The 16,783-nt window shown below is 41.5% G+C and overlaps 2 protein-coding genes across 2 annotated transcripts in view; one reads left to right on the top strand and one right to left on the bottom strand.

The window, feature by feature from the left end:
• The window catches only part of LOC138962192 (E3 ubiquitin-protein ligase rnf213-alpha-like), a 106,590-nt gene that overhangs the window by 59,949 nt on the left and 29,858 nt on the right, over positions 1–16,783 (bottom strand). Inside the window, exons 29-43 of the mRNA XM_070333922.1 lie at positions 15,455–15,550; positions 14,823–15,026; positions 13,671–13,852; positions 12,422–12,644; positions 11,885–12,055; positions 9,940–10,002; positions 9,589–9,698; positions 9,024–9,161; positions 7,852–8,011; positions 5,867–5,940; positions 4,846–4,978; positions 2,540–2,647; positions 1,935–2,020; positions 1,462–1,653; positions 937–1,060 (exon numbers count right to left, since the gene is read on the bottom strand). Of these exons, the coding sequence (XP_070190023.1) occupies positions 937–1,060; positions 1,462–1,653; positions 1,935–2,020; positions 2,540–2,647; positions 4,846–4,978; positions 5,867–5,940; positions 7,852–8,011; positions 9,024–9,161; positions 9,589–9,698; positions 9,940–10,002; positions 11,885–12,055; positions 12,422–12,644; positions 13,671–13,852; positions 14,823–15,026; positions 15,455–15,550 (2,064 nt within the window). The remainder of the gene's footprint in view (positions 1–936; positions 1,061–1,461; positions 1,654–1,934; positions 2,021–2,539; positions 2,648–4,845; positions 4,979–5,866; positions 5,941–7,851; positions 8,012–9,023; positions 9,162–9,588; positions 9,699–9,939; positions 10,003–11,884; positions 12,056–12,421; positions 12,645–13,670; positions 13,853–14,822; positions 15,027–15,454; positions 15,551–16,783) is intronic.
• Positions 6,107–7,811, top strand: LOC138960901 (uncharacterized). Its single transcript, XM_070332534.1, is given in 3 exon segments — positions 6,107–6,423; positions 6,715–7,021; positions 7,797–7,811. Coding segments are annotated over 3 exon segments (639 nt in total).

Raw genomic sequence — 16,783 nt, 5'->3', positions numbered from 1 at the left:
ATGCAATGTAGTGACTTTCTGCCGGCCCAAAGGGTGTCCTCTCATCACAGGTACCACTGTACCAAGAATGTACACTATACACATGTATATTTGTCCCACCATCCCACCATAGAGGTACCTGTGATTTGAGGCCCCTCCACTAAGATTGCATCTCCTAATTAAGGACACTTTCATTTGTATCCGTGAACAAATTATATTATTATGTAGCTGTCATGATAGGACACCTGGCATGAAGGGACACTTCTGTTGGGCGAGAAGGTGTCCTTTAACCTTTTAACTACCATACCCCCCGATACCGCCCGTCTTCCGCCATTGCCGCTATTCCCATACCGCCCGATACCGCCCCTCGCCGGTGTAGCTTCTGTTTCGGTTGTTTGCGGTTGTTGTGCGCAAGCAGTAGTAATAAGACGGTTGCAAATGCATTGTGGGATTGTCTCACTTCCGCCAAGTTGTGTTTGCAAGTGCTTTCGACTTCAGTGCGAGTTTCAATCGATCTTTTTTCACGGGATTTTTGTGTGCGTGTCTCCGACATGGATTCCGAGGACAGCGATCCAGAGTTCACTGCTCTGCTGGATAATCTCATCGAAAATCGACATGAATTGGAAGATTCTGGCTCCGACATCAGCGTTAGTTCAGTGAACACCGCTGATTTGACTGACTTCGATCATTTATCAATCTGACTACTAGAAGCTGAGTAATAATAATTTAAACAAACATACTCGTTTTTGACTGTCTTTGCTCAAAATAACTTGGGAGCTGAGGGATTCTACAATAAAAAAAAAGTTGGTAGTTAAAAGGTTAATCTAAGATACTATTGTTACAATTATACCTAATGCTGACACAAAGAGAAAGGCAAGATAACCTGCTTATCTTCCAATGGGTTGTTTCATCGGTACCATTGCACATACTGCCAACACAAAAAGAAAGACAAGTTACCTGCTTTTGTGCTGAAGGGTTCTTTGCGACTTTCAGCTCCTCCCAGACTTTTAGCACAATGGCAGGGGCTGTGTCGGGATGATAGCCCATGAAAGCATCACCCACTGCTTCCTCCTTCCGGTTTCTGTCAAGACAATATGATGGCACAATGCAATGGAGAAAAAAATGCAGAACAAACTGAGCAAAACACTGAAAACTGGTGTGTTGTTTTGGGGGACACAATTTCAGCAAACTTTATCATCTCAAACAAACTACCACTTTGAGCAAACCGAATCATCACAAACATCAGAAACTGCAGACCACCCGAACAGTTCAACACAAGGTAATATGAAACAGCTGACAGTCTTCATTAAGAAATGAACAGACGCATGTTAGAAGAAATCTACTGACAACAAAGACTCAGTCATACTCCCTGCAAAAACTATGGAATTGACATGATTAAGAAAGAGCTTCTGAAGGGATAACTCTATGAAACACATACATATGCATACTAAATGCACATTTTAAAAGGTATGTGACAATCACCTTGTCCTGAGGCGAGTCATGACACCAGGAGGGGTGACAAAGTCCTTGGCCCACTTCTCCAGCCTCTGAGCCATGGCCAACTGAGCGTGAGTCATGATGTTGTTGAGCGTCAGGAAGTGTTTCTCCAGTCGGTTGATGAGCGGGATGGGGAACTTGTCGTACACCACCTGCTTTTCCGCCACCACAATCAGTCTGCAGGTATAACAAATACAAATCAGAAGACAATGTCAGTGACAGCAAATGTATAACTGCAATGCTACTTCTTCAGCATCTTCTGAAGTGGTATAAATGCTTATGTGTCTGCTTTACTCCCCCACCTCATTCACATGCTATGTTCAAAGAATGTCATCTGTGATTTTTCTACAACTTATTATTTGGTACTCCACAACAGAAACAACATTGTACTATGATGCACAAAAATGCAGCAAATGGAATAAATGATAGCTTTCCTCCATACATACACCTCCACTTACCTGAACTGCCGATGGACCCTGCATTTGACACGGTGAGTCCCCAGTCCAAGATCAACGTAGCGTTCCCCTCCCAGCGTGGCATAGTACTGCACACAAGATACAGCTTTTATTATACAAAGCGCTCTCTTCAGTTTAACACACAGCTACTCAGTCCTCATCCAGACTCCCAACAAACTGTACTGTTAAAATACTGCTCATCTAGTACCATGTGTTGTGTCGTGTCGTGTCGTGTCGGTGTCGTGTCATGCTGTGGTGTGGTGTGGTGTGGTGGTGTGGTGTGGTGTGTGTGTATTGGTGTGTGTGTGTGTGCATGTGAGTGTGAGTGTGTGAGGGGAAAATACCCAAGATGAATGCATAGCACATCAAGGCAAACACGAATTCCGCTGACATGACCACAATCACATCACATACACCTTTGCAGGGTGTACTCATACACAGTCATAAGAAGCTGACCAACCTCAATAATTACCTGTTTTAGGTAAAATGTTCATGTGTCACAGAATTCTACACAAGTCAGGTTCAGCATCAAAATCATGTCTCCTGTCTATTCAATGGTTACAGCGAAGTAATTGTGTCATCAGATGGTATCAATATGTGAATCTGACCTGGTTGAGAGCGTCATAGAGACTCTCGTAGAGGTTCTCCAGGTTCAACAGGATCACTGTCTGTCCTGTCTCCATGCACACCTTGATGCGGTTGATGTTGCGGCAAATCTGTGATGAAAGAATAAGTAAAAAACAACAACAAAAACAAGAAAGGCCATTTTTTGGAGCCTTTGGACAAAGACACAAAAAAAATTTTAAAATAAAAAATTCTCTGGTATGTCAACATAGTAATCTTTAAAGTAGAAGGAATAACGCATAATGATGAGATAATCAGGGTTCAGCCTGGGAGAATAAGACGGGCCATTTGTCCCCCTTAAAAAAATTGTCATATCTACATAGTTGAAGGCCTGACATCCCCCAACCACCCCCATCCCCCTCTTGAACCCTTGAATTGTGTTGGTCAAAAACAGCTAAATACTGTGTTGTGTGTGTGTGGATGTCTGAGACAAGACAGACTAAAACATTTCACTATGTATAGGGTTGTCCTAGATTGATTATACGTTTGTGACAGGGTGACCAGTCACTAATTATAGAGTTAAGCTGTTGTCATTGTCCAGTTTAGTCTTTGTTGCCGATCATTTTGTGTTAGGTGTCTATTCATTGTTAACAAAAAGTACTGGTGTGTACCAGCCGTGCTCAAACATAGCTTGTTTACATTTGAGCGGCGGCCATGTTTGATTCTGTCTAAAAATAGATTGAGTGCATGTGCTATTTTATGCAATCTAAGGCTTTATATTACTTTTAGATGTTAATAATGCATGGATATAGATATTATGTTGCTGTATGTTCGTGCTTAAGTACTTTTTAAGGCCCTGTTGGTCCTTAAATTGCTTTAATGTTCGATCAGCTTCGACCCCAAACGTCCCACGCTATCTGAATTTTAGCGCCCAGTAGGTGACGTCTGGAATTTCCCTATTATCTCCATAATTGTAACTTTTCCATAAATCTAACTTAGTGCACTTCATTTCTTATTCCCTTAAGATACTTTTTGAGTTAAAGTGCATTAATAACTGTCTGGATCGAGTAAATCAAAGTTTTCCCCTCAGTTCGACCGGTGTCTCGCCGCGTGACGTCACACGCGTCATTTTAGTATCTGTGTTTCTTTATCAAGTTTAACGTCACATAACTCGTCATAAGTTCCATTTTACCACAAGTATGACACATGTATGGAAAGTTCAGGAGTTCATCTTGTAATGGAGTGAATTGTATTTGGTGCAGGAAGTGATCGAGTTTAGCAATCTTTATTTTGCTGGGTTTTGATCGTTAATCGGTCATTCATTCTGAGTAATTAGTCATAATTACTTTTTGATCTGGACTTCTAAAGTTATATTTTATAACATGTGTTATAAGTATTTTTCACGCTGGTTTTATAGCAACAAACCGATTTCTAATGTGTGCATTTTTTGTAAAGTTATTAGCTGTTAAAGATTCTAAACAAACACAGATTTGGCTATCAGGCAGTGCCAGACGGCCTTTTTGGAAATTGCTGAGAGCCGCTTGCAGTGCAGTCCGCGCGGGCAGTATAAATAGCATCCCGGTACCAGCATAAGAAGAGGAGTCATTCAGGAGGAGTCATTCAGTCATTCAGTCAGTCAGTCATTCATTCGTTCAGTCCGTGTCTCGGCTGACTGAGGAGATGTAGAGCAACTTTGTATGTTGTGGCTTGTAGCCACCGGCCTCGGTCGGGTTGGCGAAGAGGAGGAGGGAAGATAGAGAGACAGAGGAATAAAGTTTGTCATGCCAGTAACCTGCTGATGTTGTCACATGTGTCATCTGTTGTGTCCGAGAGAGTGAGTCCAGAAAGAGTCCGTAACACATCAAGAGAAGAGAAACAAAAGAAAAGAACAACAGAACATTCTTTTCCGAACCTCTACACGTTGATGATGTCTTGTGACATTTTATACTCGAACAAGCCCACTATGGCTATCTTCTTCGACATTCCTGCAGATAGGCTTGTCTCATCAAAGTATCAAGATAACAATCATATTGATGAGAGACTAGAGATAATTCATGCATGTCTTTGGGGATTTTCAAACCCTGAGACTTTTGCTGTGAGCTTGGGATCTTTATCGTGCACATGTGCGCACAAGGGGGTGTTCGGATACCGAAGAGTGTCTGCACCAAAGTTGACTGAGAAATAAATCTGTCCAAACCCACACTAGTAGAGACAAACTTGTTACAAAGACAGTACTACTGACTGAGCTACGTCCAAACTCCGTCCACACCTCAACACAAATGGATCATAATATTAACTTCTTTTTGTTTGCCACTTATAAAGCAAACAAGAATTCACTTCTGGTCCTTACCTGTGTGTACTCTTGGTCTTTGGGAAAGCTGCTGCCAAAAATGGGAACCACGCGACGATCAGCCAGCAGGTTTTCTGACAGAATGGTCAAACCTCCATAGTTTTCAGTCAGCAACAGCAGATAACGACTCTCCCTGCATGAGAAATAGTATACGTAAATGCACAGAAGTTTTGAAAAGTGGCAGAAAAATACAACAAACAATACAAAAAAGTTGTAAAGTTGAACAAACATGTGACTTATTTACGGCATGCTCTTTTTCTCCCTTGATGTCTTCAAATAGAAAAAGGTGTTCACACTGACAGAATATGCAAAGACTGTGAGCAACAGACACAGTAATATGCTACAAACATACAGACATACATACAAACACCCACACAGACACAGGTATATGCAACATACAGGCAGCTAGACAGACTGTCCCACACAGATAAGGTGGCCGAGTGGTAACGCACTTGCGCTCGGAAGCGAGAGGTTGCGAGTTCGACCCTGAGTCAGGGCATTAGCAATTTTCTCCCCCTTTCCTAACCTAGGTGGTGGGTTCAAGTGCTAGTCTTTCGGATGAGACGAAAAACCGAGGTCCCTTCGTGTACACTACATTGGGGTGTGCACGTTAAAGATCCCACGATTGACAAAAGGGTCTTTCCTGGGAAAATTGTACGGGCATAGATAAAAATGTCCACCAAAATACCCGTGTCACTTGGAATAACAGGCCGTGAAAAGTAGGATATGCGCCGAAATGGCTGCGATCTGCTGGCCGATGTGAATGCGTCATGTATTGTGTAAAAAAATTCCATCTCACACGGCATAAATAAATCCCTGCGCCTTGAATATGTGCGCAATATAAATTGCATAAAAAAAATAAAAAAATAAAAAAATAAAAAAATAAATCCCTGCGCTTAGAACTGTACCCACGGAATACGCGCGATAAAAGCCTCATATTGAGATACAGATATACGTAACACACAGACAGACAGACAATGATGCACACCCCCACACACATACATAAGAAACAGTCACTCACCCTCCCATACTGTCTCCGCTGAGAGCAGCTTGGATGAGACCAGACGGCGTGCAATCAGGGTCACCGTCACGACGCTGAAACAGCCAGAAACATGAATGCTTTAATTGTTATAGTGTAACTCCCCATTTAAGACTCCCACCCTGTCAGAGTGTGGGTCTGTGTGAGATTATATGTCTGTCAGAAGTGTGGGTCTGTGTGAGATTATATGTCTGTCAGAAGTGTGGGTCTGTGTGAGATTATATGTCTGTCAGAAGTGTGGGTCTGTGTGAGATTATATGTCTGTCAGAAGTGTGGGTCTGTGTGAGATTATATGTCTGTCAGAAGTGTGGGTCTGTGTGAGATTATATGTCTGTCAGAAGTGTGGGTCTGTGTGAGATTATATGTCTGTCAGAAGTGTGGGTCTGTGTGAGATTATATGTCTGTCAGAAGTGTGGGTCTGTGTGAGATTATATGTCTGTCAGAAGTGTGTGTCTGTGTGAGATTATATGTCTGTCCGAAGTGTGGGTCTGTGTGAGATTATATGTCTGTCAGAAGTGTGTGTCTGTGTCAGATTATATGTCTGTCAAAAGTGTGTGTCTGTGTGAGATTATATGTCTGTCAGAGTGTGGGTCTGTGTGAGATTATATGTCTGTCAGAAGTGTGTGTCTGTGTCAGATTATATGTCTGTCAGAAGTGTGGGTCTGTGTGAGATTACATGTCTGTCAGAAGTGTGGGTCTGTGTGAGATTACATGTCTGTCAGAAGTGTGGGTCTGTGTGATATTACATGTCTGTCAGAAGTGAGTGTTTGTGTGAGATTATATGTCTGTCAGAAGTGTGTGGCTGTGTGAGATTATATGTCTGTCAGAAGTGTGGGTCTGTGTGAGATTATATGTCTGTCAGAAGTGTGTGTCTGTGTGAGATTATATGTCTGTCAGAAGTGTGTGTCTGTGTGAGATTATATGTCTGTCCGAAGTGTGGGTCTGTGTGAGATTATATGTCTGTCAGAAGTGTGTGTCTGTGTGAGATTATATGTCTGTCAGAAGTGTGGGTCTGTGTGAGATTATATGTCTGTCAGAAGTGTGTGTCTGTGTCAGATTATATGTCTGTCAGAAGTGTGGGTCTGTGTGAGATTATATGTCTGTCAGAAGTGTGTGTCTGTGTGAGATTATATGTCTGTCAGAAGTGTGTGTCTGTGTGAGATTATATGTCTGTCAGAAGTGTGTGTCTGTGTGAGATTATATGTCTGTCAGAAGTGTGGGTCTGTGTGAGATTATATGTCTGTCAGAAGTGTGTGTCTGTGTGAGATTATATGTCTGTCAGAAGTGTGGGTCTGTGTGAGATTACATGTCTGTCAGAAGTGTGGGTCTGTGTGAGATTACATGTCTGTCAGAAGTGAGTGTTTGTGTGAGATTATATGTCTGTCAGAAGTGTGTGTCTGTGTGAGATTATATGTCTGTCAGAGTGTGGGTCTGTGTGAGATTATATGTCTGTCAGAAGTGTGTGTCTGTGTCAGATTATATGTCTGTCAGAAGTGTGGGTCTGTGTGAGATTACATGTCTGTCAGAAGTGTGGGTCTGTGTGAGATTACATGTCTGTCAGAAGTGAGTGTTTATGTGAGATTATATGTCTGTCAGAAGTGTGTGTCTGTGTGAGATTATATGTCTGTCAGAAGTGTGGGTCTGTGTGAGATTACATGTCTGTCAGAAGTGTGTGTCTGTGTGAGATTATATGTCTGTCCGAAGTGTGGGTCTGTGTGAGATCACATGTCTGTCAGAAGTGAGTGTCTGTGTGAGATTATATGTCTGTCAGAAGTGTGTGTCTGTTTGAGATTATATGTCTGTATGTATTTGTGTCAGTCAGTGTCTGTGTGAGATATGTTTGTCAGGGTGTGTGTTTGTGTGAGATTATATTTTGTTAGAATGTGTCTGTGTGAGATTATACGTCTGTCAGAGTGTGTCAGTGTGAGATTATGTGTCTGTCAGTGTGAGATTATGTGTCTGCTTACCTTCTCTTTACACAAACTAGAGGGCAGCTCTTTCCTGAAGGATTCCACGGGGTCGATGGAGTCCAGGCCGCCAAAGTTACGTCTGATTGCGGCGATCAGCTGACGGGGAGATGGTTGCTGCTTGGAATGTGCCGCAAACGCATACACCATCTTCACCAAACTAATGTCAAAAGAAAATAATTTTTTTAATTTTTGAGCTTGTTATCAGAACAAAAATAACATATCTCTACATTTGTGGGTTCAAGGAGTAATAAAGAATTTGTGTCTTATATTGTGTATTTGATTTAAGGTAAACTTTTTATCAGAGAAAATACTGATTTTAAAGCTTCAAAGCTGAAATGCAATCCCATAGTCCGGACTGAGACAAAGAATGTTTGACAAAAATGTCAAGGATTTTGATTCCTCCTTAACAACGGATATGATGTCATCAAACGTTTTTATACACAAAATTAAAAACAACCCCCGGGGTTGTCATCTGGAAGAAATCACATGCAAAGTTTCATAAAGATATATCCCATAATTTTCTGGGAATCGATCTACACAAACACATGCATGGGCATGACACACACACACACGCATGTAGTCAAGCAGGCATGCATGCATGACACACACACACACACACACACACATTCATAGCAATCTCTGCAACTGAATCTTGAATTTTTGTAACCAATCTGCATCAATTCCAGTTTTCAGAAACAGGCCTTATGAAATCCATGACAGGCAATTTGCAAATGACAGATTCCTTTTCGACTCTGAATTCATAACATAGTCATGCCTGACGAACAAGAGAAATATAAAAATGTTACCCTTCAGAGGACTTTTTATGTTATGAGACAAAATTTTAGTAGTGAACTTATGTTAAAATATGCTTTATGATCATGTGTTTGTGTTATTTGTGCGATGTGGTGCCAAAAGACAAATTTCCATGTTTATGTAAAATGAAAATGGACATTAAAGTTTTCTTAACTTATCTTATCTTATCTTATCTATCCAAAACCATATTAAAGTACAATTTTATTGCTGTCAAATTAAAAACTCTTGTCTTGTTCTCGATTTGGCAACAGCACACCAAAGGAGGAGTAATGGTTCAGGGCAAACATTTAACTGCACAGTACATTCAAATTCTGTGCTTAAATGTGTACATGAGTATTATAGCAAACAGATCTTACCTGTAGAAGTCCCGTAGTCCAAAGAACTCTCGCTTGAGCTTGGCTTCATCAAAGATTGAGAGGTATGCCTTTGCCATTCCTTGAATCAACGTCTGCATGTTAAATTCAGTCAGCGTATCTTCAGTTGAGCAGATGCCCCTAGAAAACAGAACAAACCGGCAAAACATTTTTGAAAATCATGTCACAGAAGCCTCAACCCAATATCAATACACTTGTGGCATGTTTGACGATAATTAACGTTTCATAATGTTTCATAATGATAAAGGCAAAAGTACTATATTCTTTACACATTTCAGATGGAAGATATCCCTCACAAATGGCTAACAGTTTGGCTGAGCAAATGAATGAATTATAAGCAAATACGTAAAGGTATCCAATACACACACACATATCTGCCGACACAAATGCGTGTATGCACTGATGACATAACAGAGAACATTTGGCACGATGGTGGAATAAACAAAAAGAAATATAAGAAAACAATGACAACAACAAATAATTTAAAAAAGCAACAACTTAAAACAAGCAAAAACAACGACAAAAACCAAGTACCTGTCAGACTTACTTTGCTGTCTCAATGAGCTCCTCTTGGTCAGGGACGTCTCTCTGCACCAGAATGCCACGGTTCATCTTGGCTGGGTCCAGCGCCCAGTTGGAGATGCCAATGAAGGCCACCTGTACCAACATTCAACACCTCCAAATTGAATGAGTCATTTTAGACCATGCTCTGTAGCTTTTGCTCTTGCTAACCTCTTTCATATGTAAGCTACGAACTTTTGAGACAGCCCTCATAATTATATCGGCAGGCATGTGTTGAAAAGGGAAGCAACTCCCAATAGGATTTATGAACTAAGTTGCCAAAGTGCCAGTAAATTCTCACTTGCTACAAGTGAGTCAATGATCACGCTGAACTGACCTTCTTGCTGTCTTCGGGCACCTCATCTCCTGGACAACCATCCTCCAGTAGCGGATGGAGAGTCTGCAGAAGAAAATCACATACCTGACGACAAAAGATTCAGGACTGCAGTACATGCAGCTTTATTACACCTAGTGAACATGTAGAAATGCTAACTTTTTTGGTAACACCCTTGTATGAATTGTGGTAGTTTCTGTAACTGCACTATCACCTGCTCTTTCAACCACCTTACAAACTGTATTGGTTGTTCTCGGAAACATGTGCGGTGTATATAGGGTTCACTCTTATTGAGAGCTGACAGTTCTGTCACAATAAGCAGATAGTTTTGAATATTGTTTATAATGATCTAATATTTTTTTTTTTAAAGAGTTTGATTTGATGTGTTTGGTAATAGGATCATCGTTTTTTTTTTATAGAAACACCCACTTTCGACATGCCGGATTTGTAACATCAGTTTGCTGAACAGAACAAATGCTCTTCCAGACAGGATATCGTCGTTGTAATTCACAAACCTTGTATCTCAATTTTTGCTGTTTTGAGAAAAACAGAAAAAAATGTTTTGAAAAATCCCAGCTTCAAATATAACTTCAATTCATGGGTTGATATTTTCTTTAAAACAGTGCAATACCATTCTTAATGTGTGTTAATGTCAGTTATTAATGATATTCCATACAACTGAGAAAATGTTAAGACATAGGAGCTTTTTATCCAATGGACTCATCCAGAATTGGTATATACGAGTTTTGTTTCATATATGCTAAAAATACAACAGCAGAAAGACCGTATCTTTCATATTATGACATACTTTCCGTCCAAGTGTGGCACGAAAACCTCGTAAGTTTAACTTGAGCTTTTATTTTTGCCGCTCACTTCAAACAAACAAGGATACGAGTTTTCTTCTCAGGAACTTTTCTTCACTTTAGAAAGAAGTTGAAGCTACGAGCTTTTATCACCACACGAGCAAACAAATAAGGGAGCTTACTATTGTTTTAGTTCCAAAACCTCAGAAATTGAGATACAAGGTTTGTGAATTACAGCAACGATATGAGAGTTTCTATCACATATTAACACCATCAATTGACTTAATACATGTTGCACAACACATTCATTTGCAGAAAAAAATCACTTTGAAGAAAATGTCATGAAATAGAGCGCGACAACATTTATGTTTTGGTTGGGACACAAGGACTCCACTTTCAGTCCTGAACTTCAGTGAACAATTGTGTGTATAGCTTGCCTCATCTGCATTCTTATTCATAAGCACAGGATAGCTGAGCAATAGTAGACTTGATATGGCTGATGGGGTCTATGTCGACCAAAAGAGTGGGATTCTCAGAGAGTCTGTAGGTGGAGTTCCTGTAGGAGGATTCCCTGTATACAGGGAATCCCACAGGGTGGAGTCCCTGTAGCGTTTCGGTGATCTCGCTGAAAGTCATGTGATGCTTAGCGAAATCGGTAGAATTTGATGTTTTTCAATCTTTTTTATATTATTTAGAAATTCGAGTATGGCTTGCAATTTTTTATTGAAAACAAGTTTAAATCGATAACTAAATGAAAGGAAATGCAGCTAAAATAAATTACTCGTATTAACGACAAACTGCAAAGCGTTCCATTAGCATTACACTTCCATTTGATGCCAAGGAGTTACTTCAAGCTTACGAGAGACAATTTGATGAAGTGAGATTACCTTAACCAAATCATTTCGAATCATACAACGTTCTTGCCAAAGCATGTTAGCTTGGCTGAATGCTGCTTGCAAATTCCAGAATTCTAACAGATTTTCTTGTGGAACCACCTTTTTCTACATGTGATAAACTTCTGTCTCCACTGGCATGTTTACTTTTTGGAGCCCATGTCACAGAAACAGGCACATGCATGTTTCCGAGAACAACCCATATCAGTTCTCTCTCTCTCTCCCTCACCCAACCCTCTCTCTCTCTCTTACCTTGAGCGGCATCTTAGGGGAGTCCTCAGCCAACCCCACCTCATCCAGCACAACGACCGACACAAAGTTGTCCTTATTCTTGCCGCTCTGGAACTGAGCACACTGTCGGAACGTTCCGAGGATGCCATCCGCTGTGGCCAGGGGACTGCACTGGAACGACACCATCTGGGCCTGGGGAAACAAAATGGGTTTTCATGAGTTTGAAGTGAGTGTGAACAGGAGCAGACACTGTGGCATATCCTTCAGACAAGCCCCCTCCCCACCCAGCTGCATGTTCAGGCCTGAAAGGATAACACAATCCGTAAGCAAAGTCTGTGGGGCACCACTGGAGAGCTTTGCATAATGTTCTTATTCATCTCATCAGTGGTTGTTTGAGTATAAAACAGCCGTCAAATGTAAAAGTAGAAGGATGAGTTAGAGTACAATCGAACTGTAGCTAGTTCAATATTCACATGGCTAAAACAGTACAGGAAAAATTTAAAACATCTGAAAAATACACAATGTTCAGTCAGCACAACACAACGCAATGCCAGTGACCTGTTTGAGAGTCTTGAAGAGCTCAGAGTATGCCGAGTTGCCCTGCATGCCGTCAGAGACGATGGTTTTGGCCAGGGACTTGGAGGAGCCAGGCTTGCCGACCAGGAAGAGAGGAATACGCAGCTCCACACACACCACCATCATGAAGACGTTCTCCTTCAGCGCCTGGTTGCGAGCGATGTTGTCTTCCAGGCGTACACTGTCCAGGAACACGTCCTGACATCTGAAATTGGACACATAGACTGGATTCACCAAGCTATTTAAACGACATCTGTGAAAATCTATTCAGAAAGGAGACAAGTTATCAATCCCTACTACAAGAAGCTTGAAAAATCTTCAAAACTGCCCCTGAGAGACTGACATTTTAACATGTTTTGTTTTGACGTCCACTAGACCTGTAGAAAACTGCTTTTCCTGCCTATTATGAGGAAGGCATACACCTGTCCATGGTAAGGCCATATCCCTGTCAATCATGAGGGTATTTTCCTGCCTATGAGGACGTATACATGTCTACGATGAGGGCACATACCTGTCTATGATGAGGGGGACATATACCTATGATGAAGGCATATATATACCCGTTTATGAGAGCATATACTTGTCTGTGATAAGGGCATATACCTGTCTATGAAGACATATGCCTGTCCATGATGAAGACAAGTACCTGTCTATGAAGGCATATAATTGTCTATGATAAGGGCAAGTACCTGTCTATGAAGGCATATACCTGTCTATGATGAGGGCAAGTACCTGTCTATGAAGGCATATACCTGTCCATGATTAGGGTAAGTACCTGTCTATGAAGGCATATGTATCTGCTTATGATGTGGGCACATACCTGTCTATGATGAGGGCACATGCCTGTCTATTATGAGGGCACATGCCTGTCTATGATGAGGGCACATGCCTGTCTATGATGAGGGCACATGCCTGTCTATGATGAGGGCACATGCCTGTCTATGATGAGGGCACATGCCTGTCTATGATGAGGGCACATGCCTGTCTATTATGAGGGCACATGCCTGTCTATGATGAGGGCACATGCCTGTCTATGATGAGGGCACATACCTGTCTATGATGAGGGCACATGCCTGTCTATGATGAGGGCACATGCCTGTCTATGATGAGGGCACATACCTGTCTATGAAGGCACATACCTGTCTATTATGAGGGCACATACCTATCTATGATGTGAGCACATACCTATCTATGATGAGGGCACATACCTGTCTTTAATGTGGGCACATACCTGTCTATGATGAGGGCAAACTGGTCCACACCCTCAGGTAGGGTGAACGGAGGCTGGAACTGCTTGGTGATGTGTTCGTCATAGTCACGTTTACTGCGCAGACATGCTCGGTAACACACACCCAATGCCAGCACTACAGCTCTTGTCAAGTCAGACAAGTCATCATCATCATCATCATCATCCTAGAACAAAACAAAGTAAAAACCGGAAAATAACTAAAGGTATTAAGACCAACATTTTCAATAATTGTATTTGTACATCTAAATGTCCTACAATATGTGTGTGTGTGTGTGTGTGTGTGTGTGTGTGTGTGTGTGTGTGTGTGTGTGTGTGTGTGTGTGTGTGTGTGTGTGTGTGTGTGTGTGTGTTGTGCATGCATGTGCGTGCATATATGTGTACGTGTAAGTGGATGCACACATGTGCAGGTTTGATCCTAGCATTTAAAGCCCAGATGACCGAGTGAGATGCACAAGAGCCAGTGATCTGCATGACTGGTATTTCAAGTTGCTTCCTGAATTTGCTTCAAGATAGAAACTCCTATCACACATTTAGTATCGTGAAAAAAACATAAAAAACAAATAATACATCGAAGCACTGCTTTTATAAGACACCTGATTTGAGACTTCACCCTTCTAAAACCTCAGATATTTCAATTCATAAACTTCGTAAATGTATCTCTCTTTTAAGATTACCAACTGTATAAGACCTGATTTTCTTAGATTTGGGATGTCTTTCTTTCTTTACTTGGTGTTTAACGTCGTTTTCAACCACGAAGGTTATATCGCGACAGGGAAAGGGGGGAGATGAGATAGAGCCACTTGTCCATTGTTTCTTGTTCACAAAAGCACTAATCAAAAATTTGCTCCAGGGGCTTGCAACGTAGTACAATATATTACCTTACTGGGAGAATGCAAGTTTCCAGTACAAAGGACTTAACATTTCTTACATACTGCTTGACTAAAATCTTTACAAAAATTGACTATATTCTATACAAGAAACACTTAACAAGGGTAAAAGAAGAAACAGAATCCGTTAGTCGCCTCTTACGACATGCAGGGGAGCATCGGCTAAATTCTTCCCCCTAACCCGCGGGGGGTTTGGGATGTCTTAAAAGGGGGTTCCACTGTAGCATTCTCCCTCCGGTCATAGTACCTCTTCTTCCTCATCATCAACCAAGTCCAAGGAAGATGAGCCAAGCGATTCCTCCTGGTCATCATTGTCCCTGTATTTGTGTGGATACAGTTTTCTGTCCAGTAGTTTGAAGAGTGTGCGTGATTCCTGTGCTTGCTGAAGGAACCAAGCGGTCACTGTCAGTGCGCGGTCCACATCACGCAAGCTCACAAAACTGCACTCATCCTACAGGCAGACAAATTATTAGGGTTTTTATTCGGGTTATTAGCATTTACAAAACGAAACCATTTTACCAGACTCAAGAGAATAACAAGATAAAAGAGTGTAACTCTCTGCATCTGCCAAAGTACTTCTCTACCACCCTCCCCAAACCTATGTGCACAAGACCATACCAGCACACACACACACACATACTCACACATGCACCCAACACACACACACACAGTTTGCCTTTACAAACCCTAAACAAGGCGCAGGGCACAAACATGTATACAAAGCAAACTTGAGGTATGGAAAATTGCCACCCTGCCAGCCCCAAGCCCTTACAAGTAAACAAAAGGAAAGCAAAATTTAATTAATGTAACCCAGAATGAAAGAGAAAAAAGAAAGATAAGGAAAACAGACACACAATGAAACTAAAAAATTAATCTTACTGCAAGCAAACGCATGAACTCCTGTGATTCCATCAGGATCTTGCACAAGACGTTCATACCCTCTTCGTCGAGGTCACCAAGTTGTCCATTTCGCACCTGCAACACATGCAAGGTTTGGCATAACAAAACCATCCATACAATGGTACCTGCGATGCGAGGATCCTCTGTTGATAGGACAGCTCCCATGAGAGGACCATCTCATCAAGTCCTTTGGTCTATTATCATGAGCAAAATGTACCTTTCACAACAGGCCACCTGCATTGTGCAGGGACTGGGTGGCCGAGTGGTAACGCACTTGCGCTCGGAATCGAGAGGTTGCGTCTTCGACCCTGGGTCAGGCCGCTATTTTCTCCCCCCTTTCCTAACCTAGGTGGTGGGTTCAAGTGCTAGTCTTTCGGATGAGACGAAAAACCGAGGTCCCTTCGTGTACACTACATTGGGGGTGCACGTTAAAGATCCCACGATTGACAAAAGGGTCTTTCCTGGCAAAATTGTATAGGCATAGCTAAAAATGTCCACCAAATACCCGTGTGACTTGGAATAATAGGCCGTGAAAAGTAGGATATGCGCCGAAATGGCTGCGATCTGCTGGCCGATGTGTATGCGTGATGTATTGTGTAAAAAATTCCATCTCACACAGCATAAATAAATCCCTGGGCCTTGAATATGTGCGCGATATAAATTGCATAAAAAAATATAAAAAATTAAAAAATAAAAAAAAATTAAAAAATAAAATTAAAAAAATCCCTGCGCTTAGAACTGTACCCACGGAATACGCGCGATATAAGCCTCATATTGATTGATTGATTGATTGTAGGCACACTTTTGGCTTGTCCCAAGGGTGTCCTTTTATTGCAGGTCTACTGTCATGTAACACATTGGTCCTCTATTTCAAGACCTTTAAATGTCAGAGAAAACTTAGGACTCAAAGAGGCAAAAGTTAAAAAAAAGGTACAGCTGTACCTGTGAAAGGGCACTCTGAGGACCAGGCTAAAGTGACCTTACATTACAGGTTGCCTTTCATGAGATGGATACTTTGGTGAAATTAGGTCCAACCAAAATGTCCTCACATTATGGGTGGTTTTATATCAAAGGGGTCCTTTGGTGAAATTAATAGAGAAGGTAGGCAACATGAAGTGTCCTTTATAGGGAGGTGTTCTCTCAACAGAGGGGCCTGGCATTACAGTTATCACTGTAACTATAACTTATTTATGACGAGTAAATCTAAGGAAATACGGTCTTATAAGAAGAGGATGCCTAAGAATGGTGAGTCTTAAAGCAGCTGAGTTGTCACTGTATGACAGTAAGTGAAAGTGACTCAAATGATGG

This window comes from Littorina saxatilis, linkage group LG3, assembly GCF_037325665.1.
Source record: "Littorina saxatilis isolate snail1 linkage group LG3, US_GU_Lsax_2.0, whole genome shotgun sequence".
NCBI lineage: Eukaryota > Metazoa > Mollusca > Gastropoda > Littorinimorpha > Littorinidae > Littorina > Littorina saxatilis.
The sequence above is the reverse complement of the archived record's forward strand: the minus strand, read 5'-3'. Positions and strand labels throughout refer to the sequence as shown.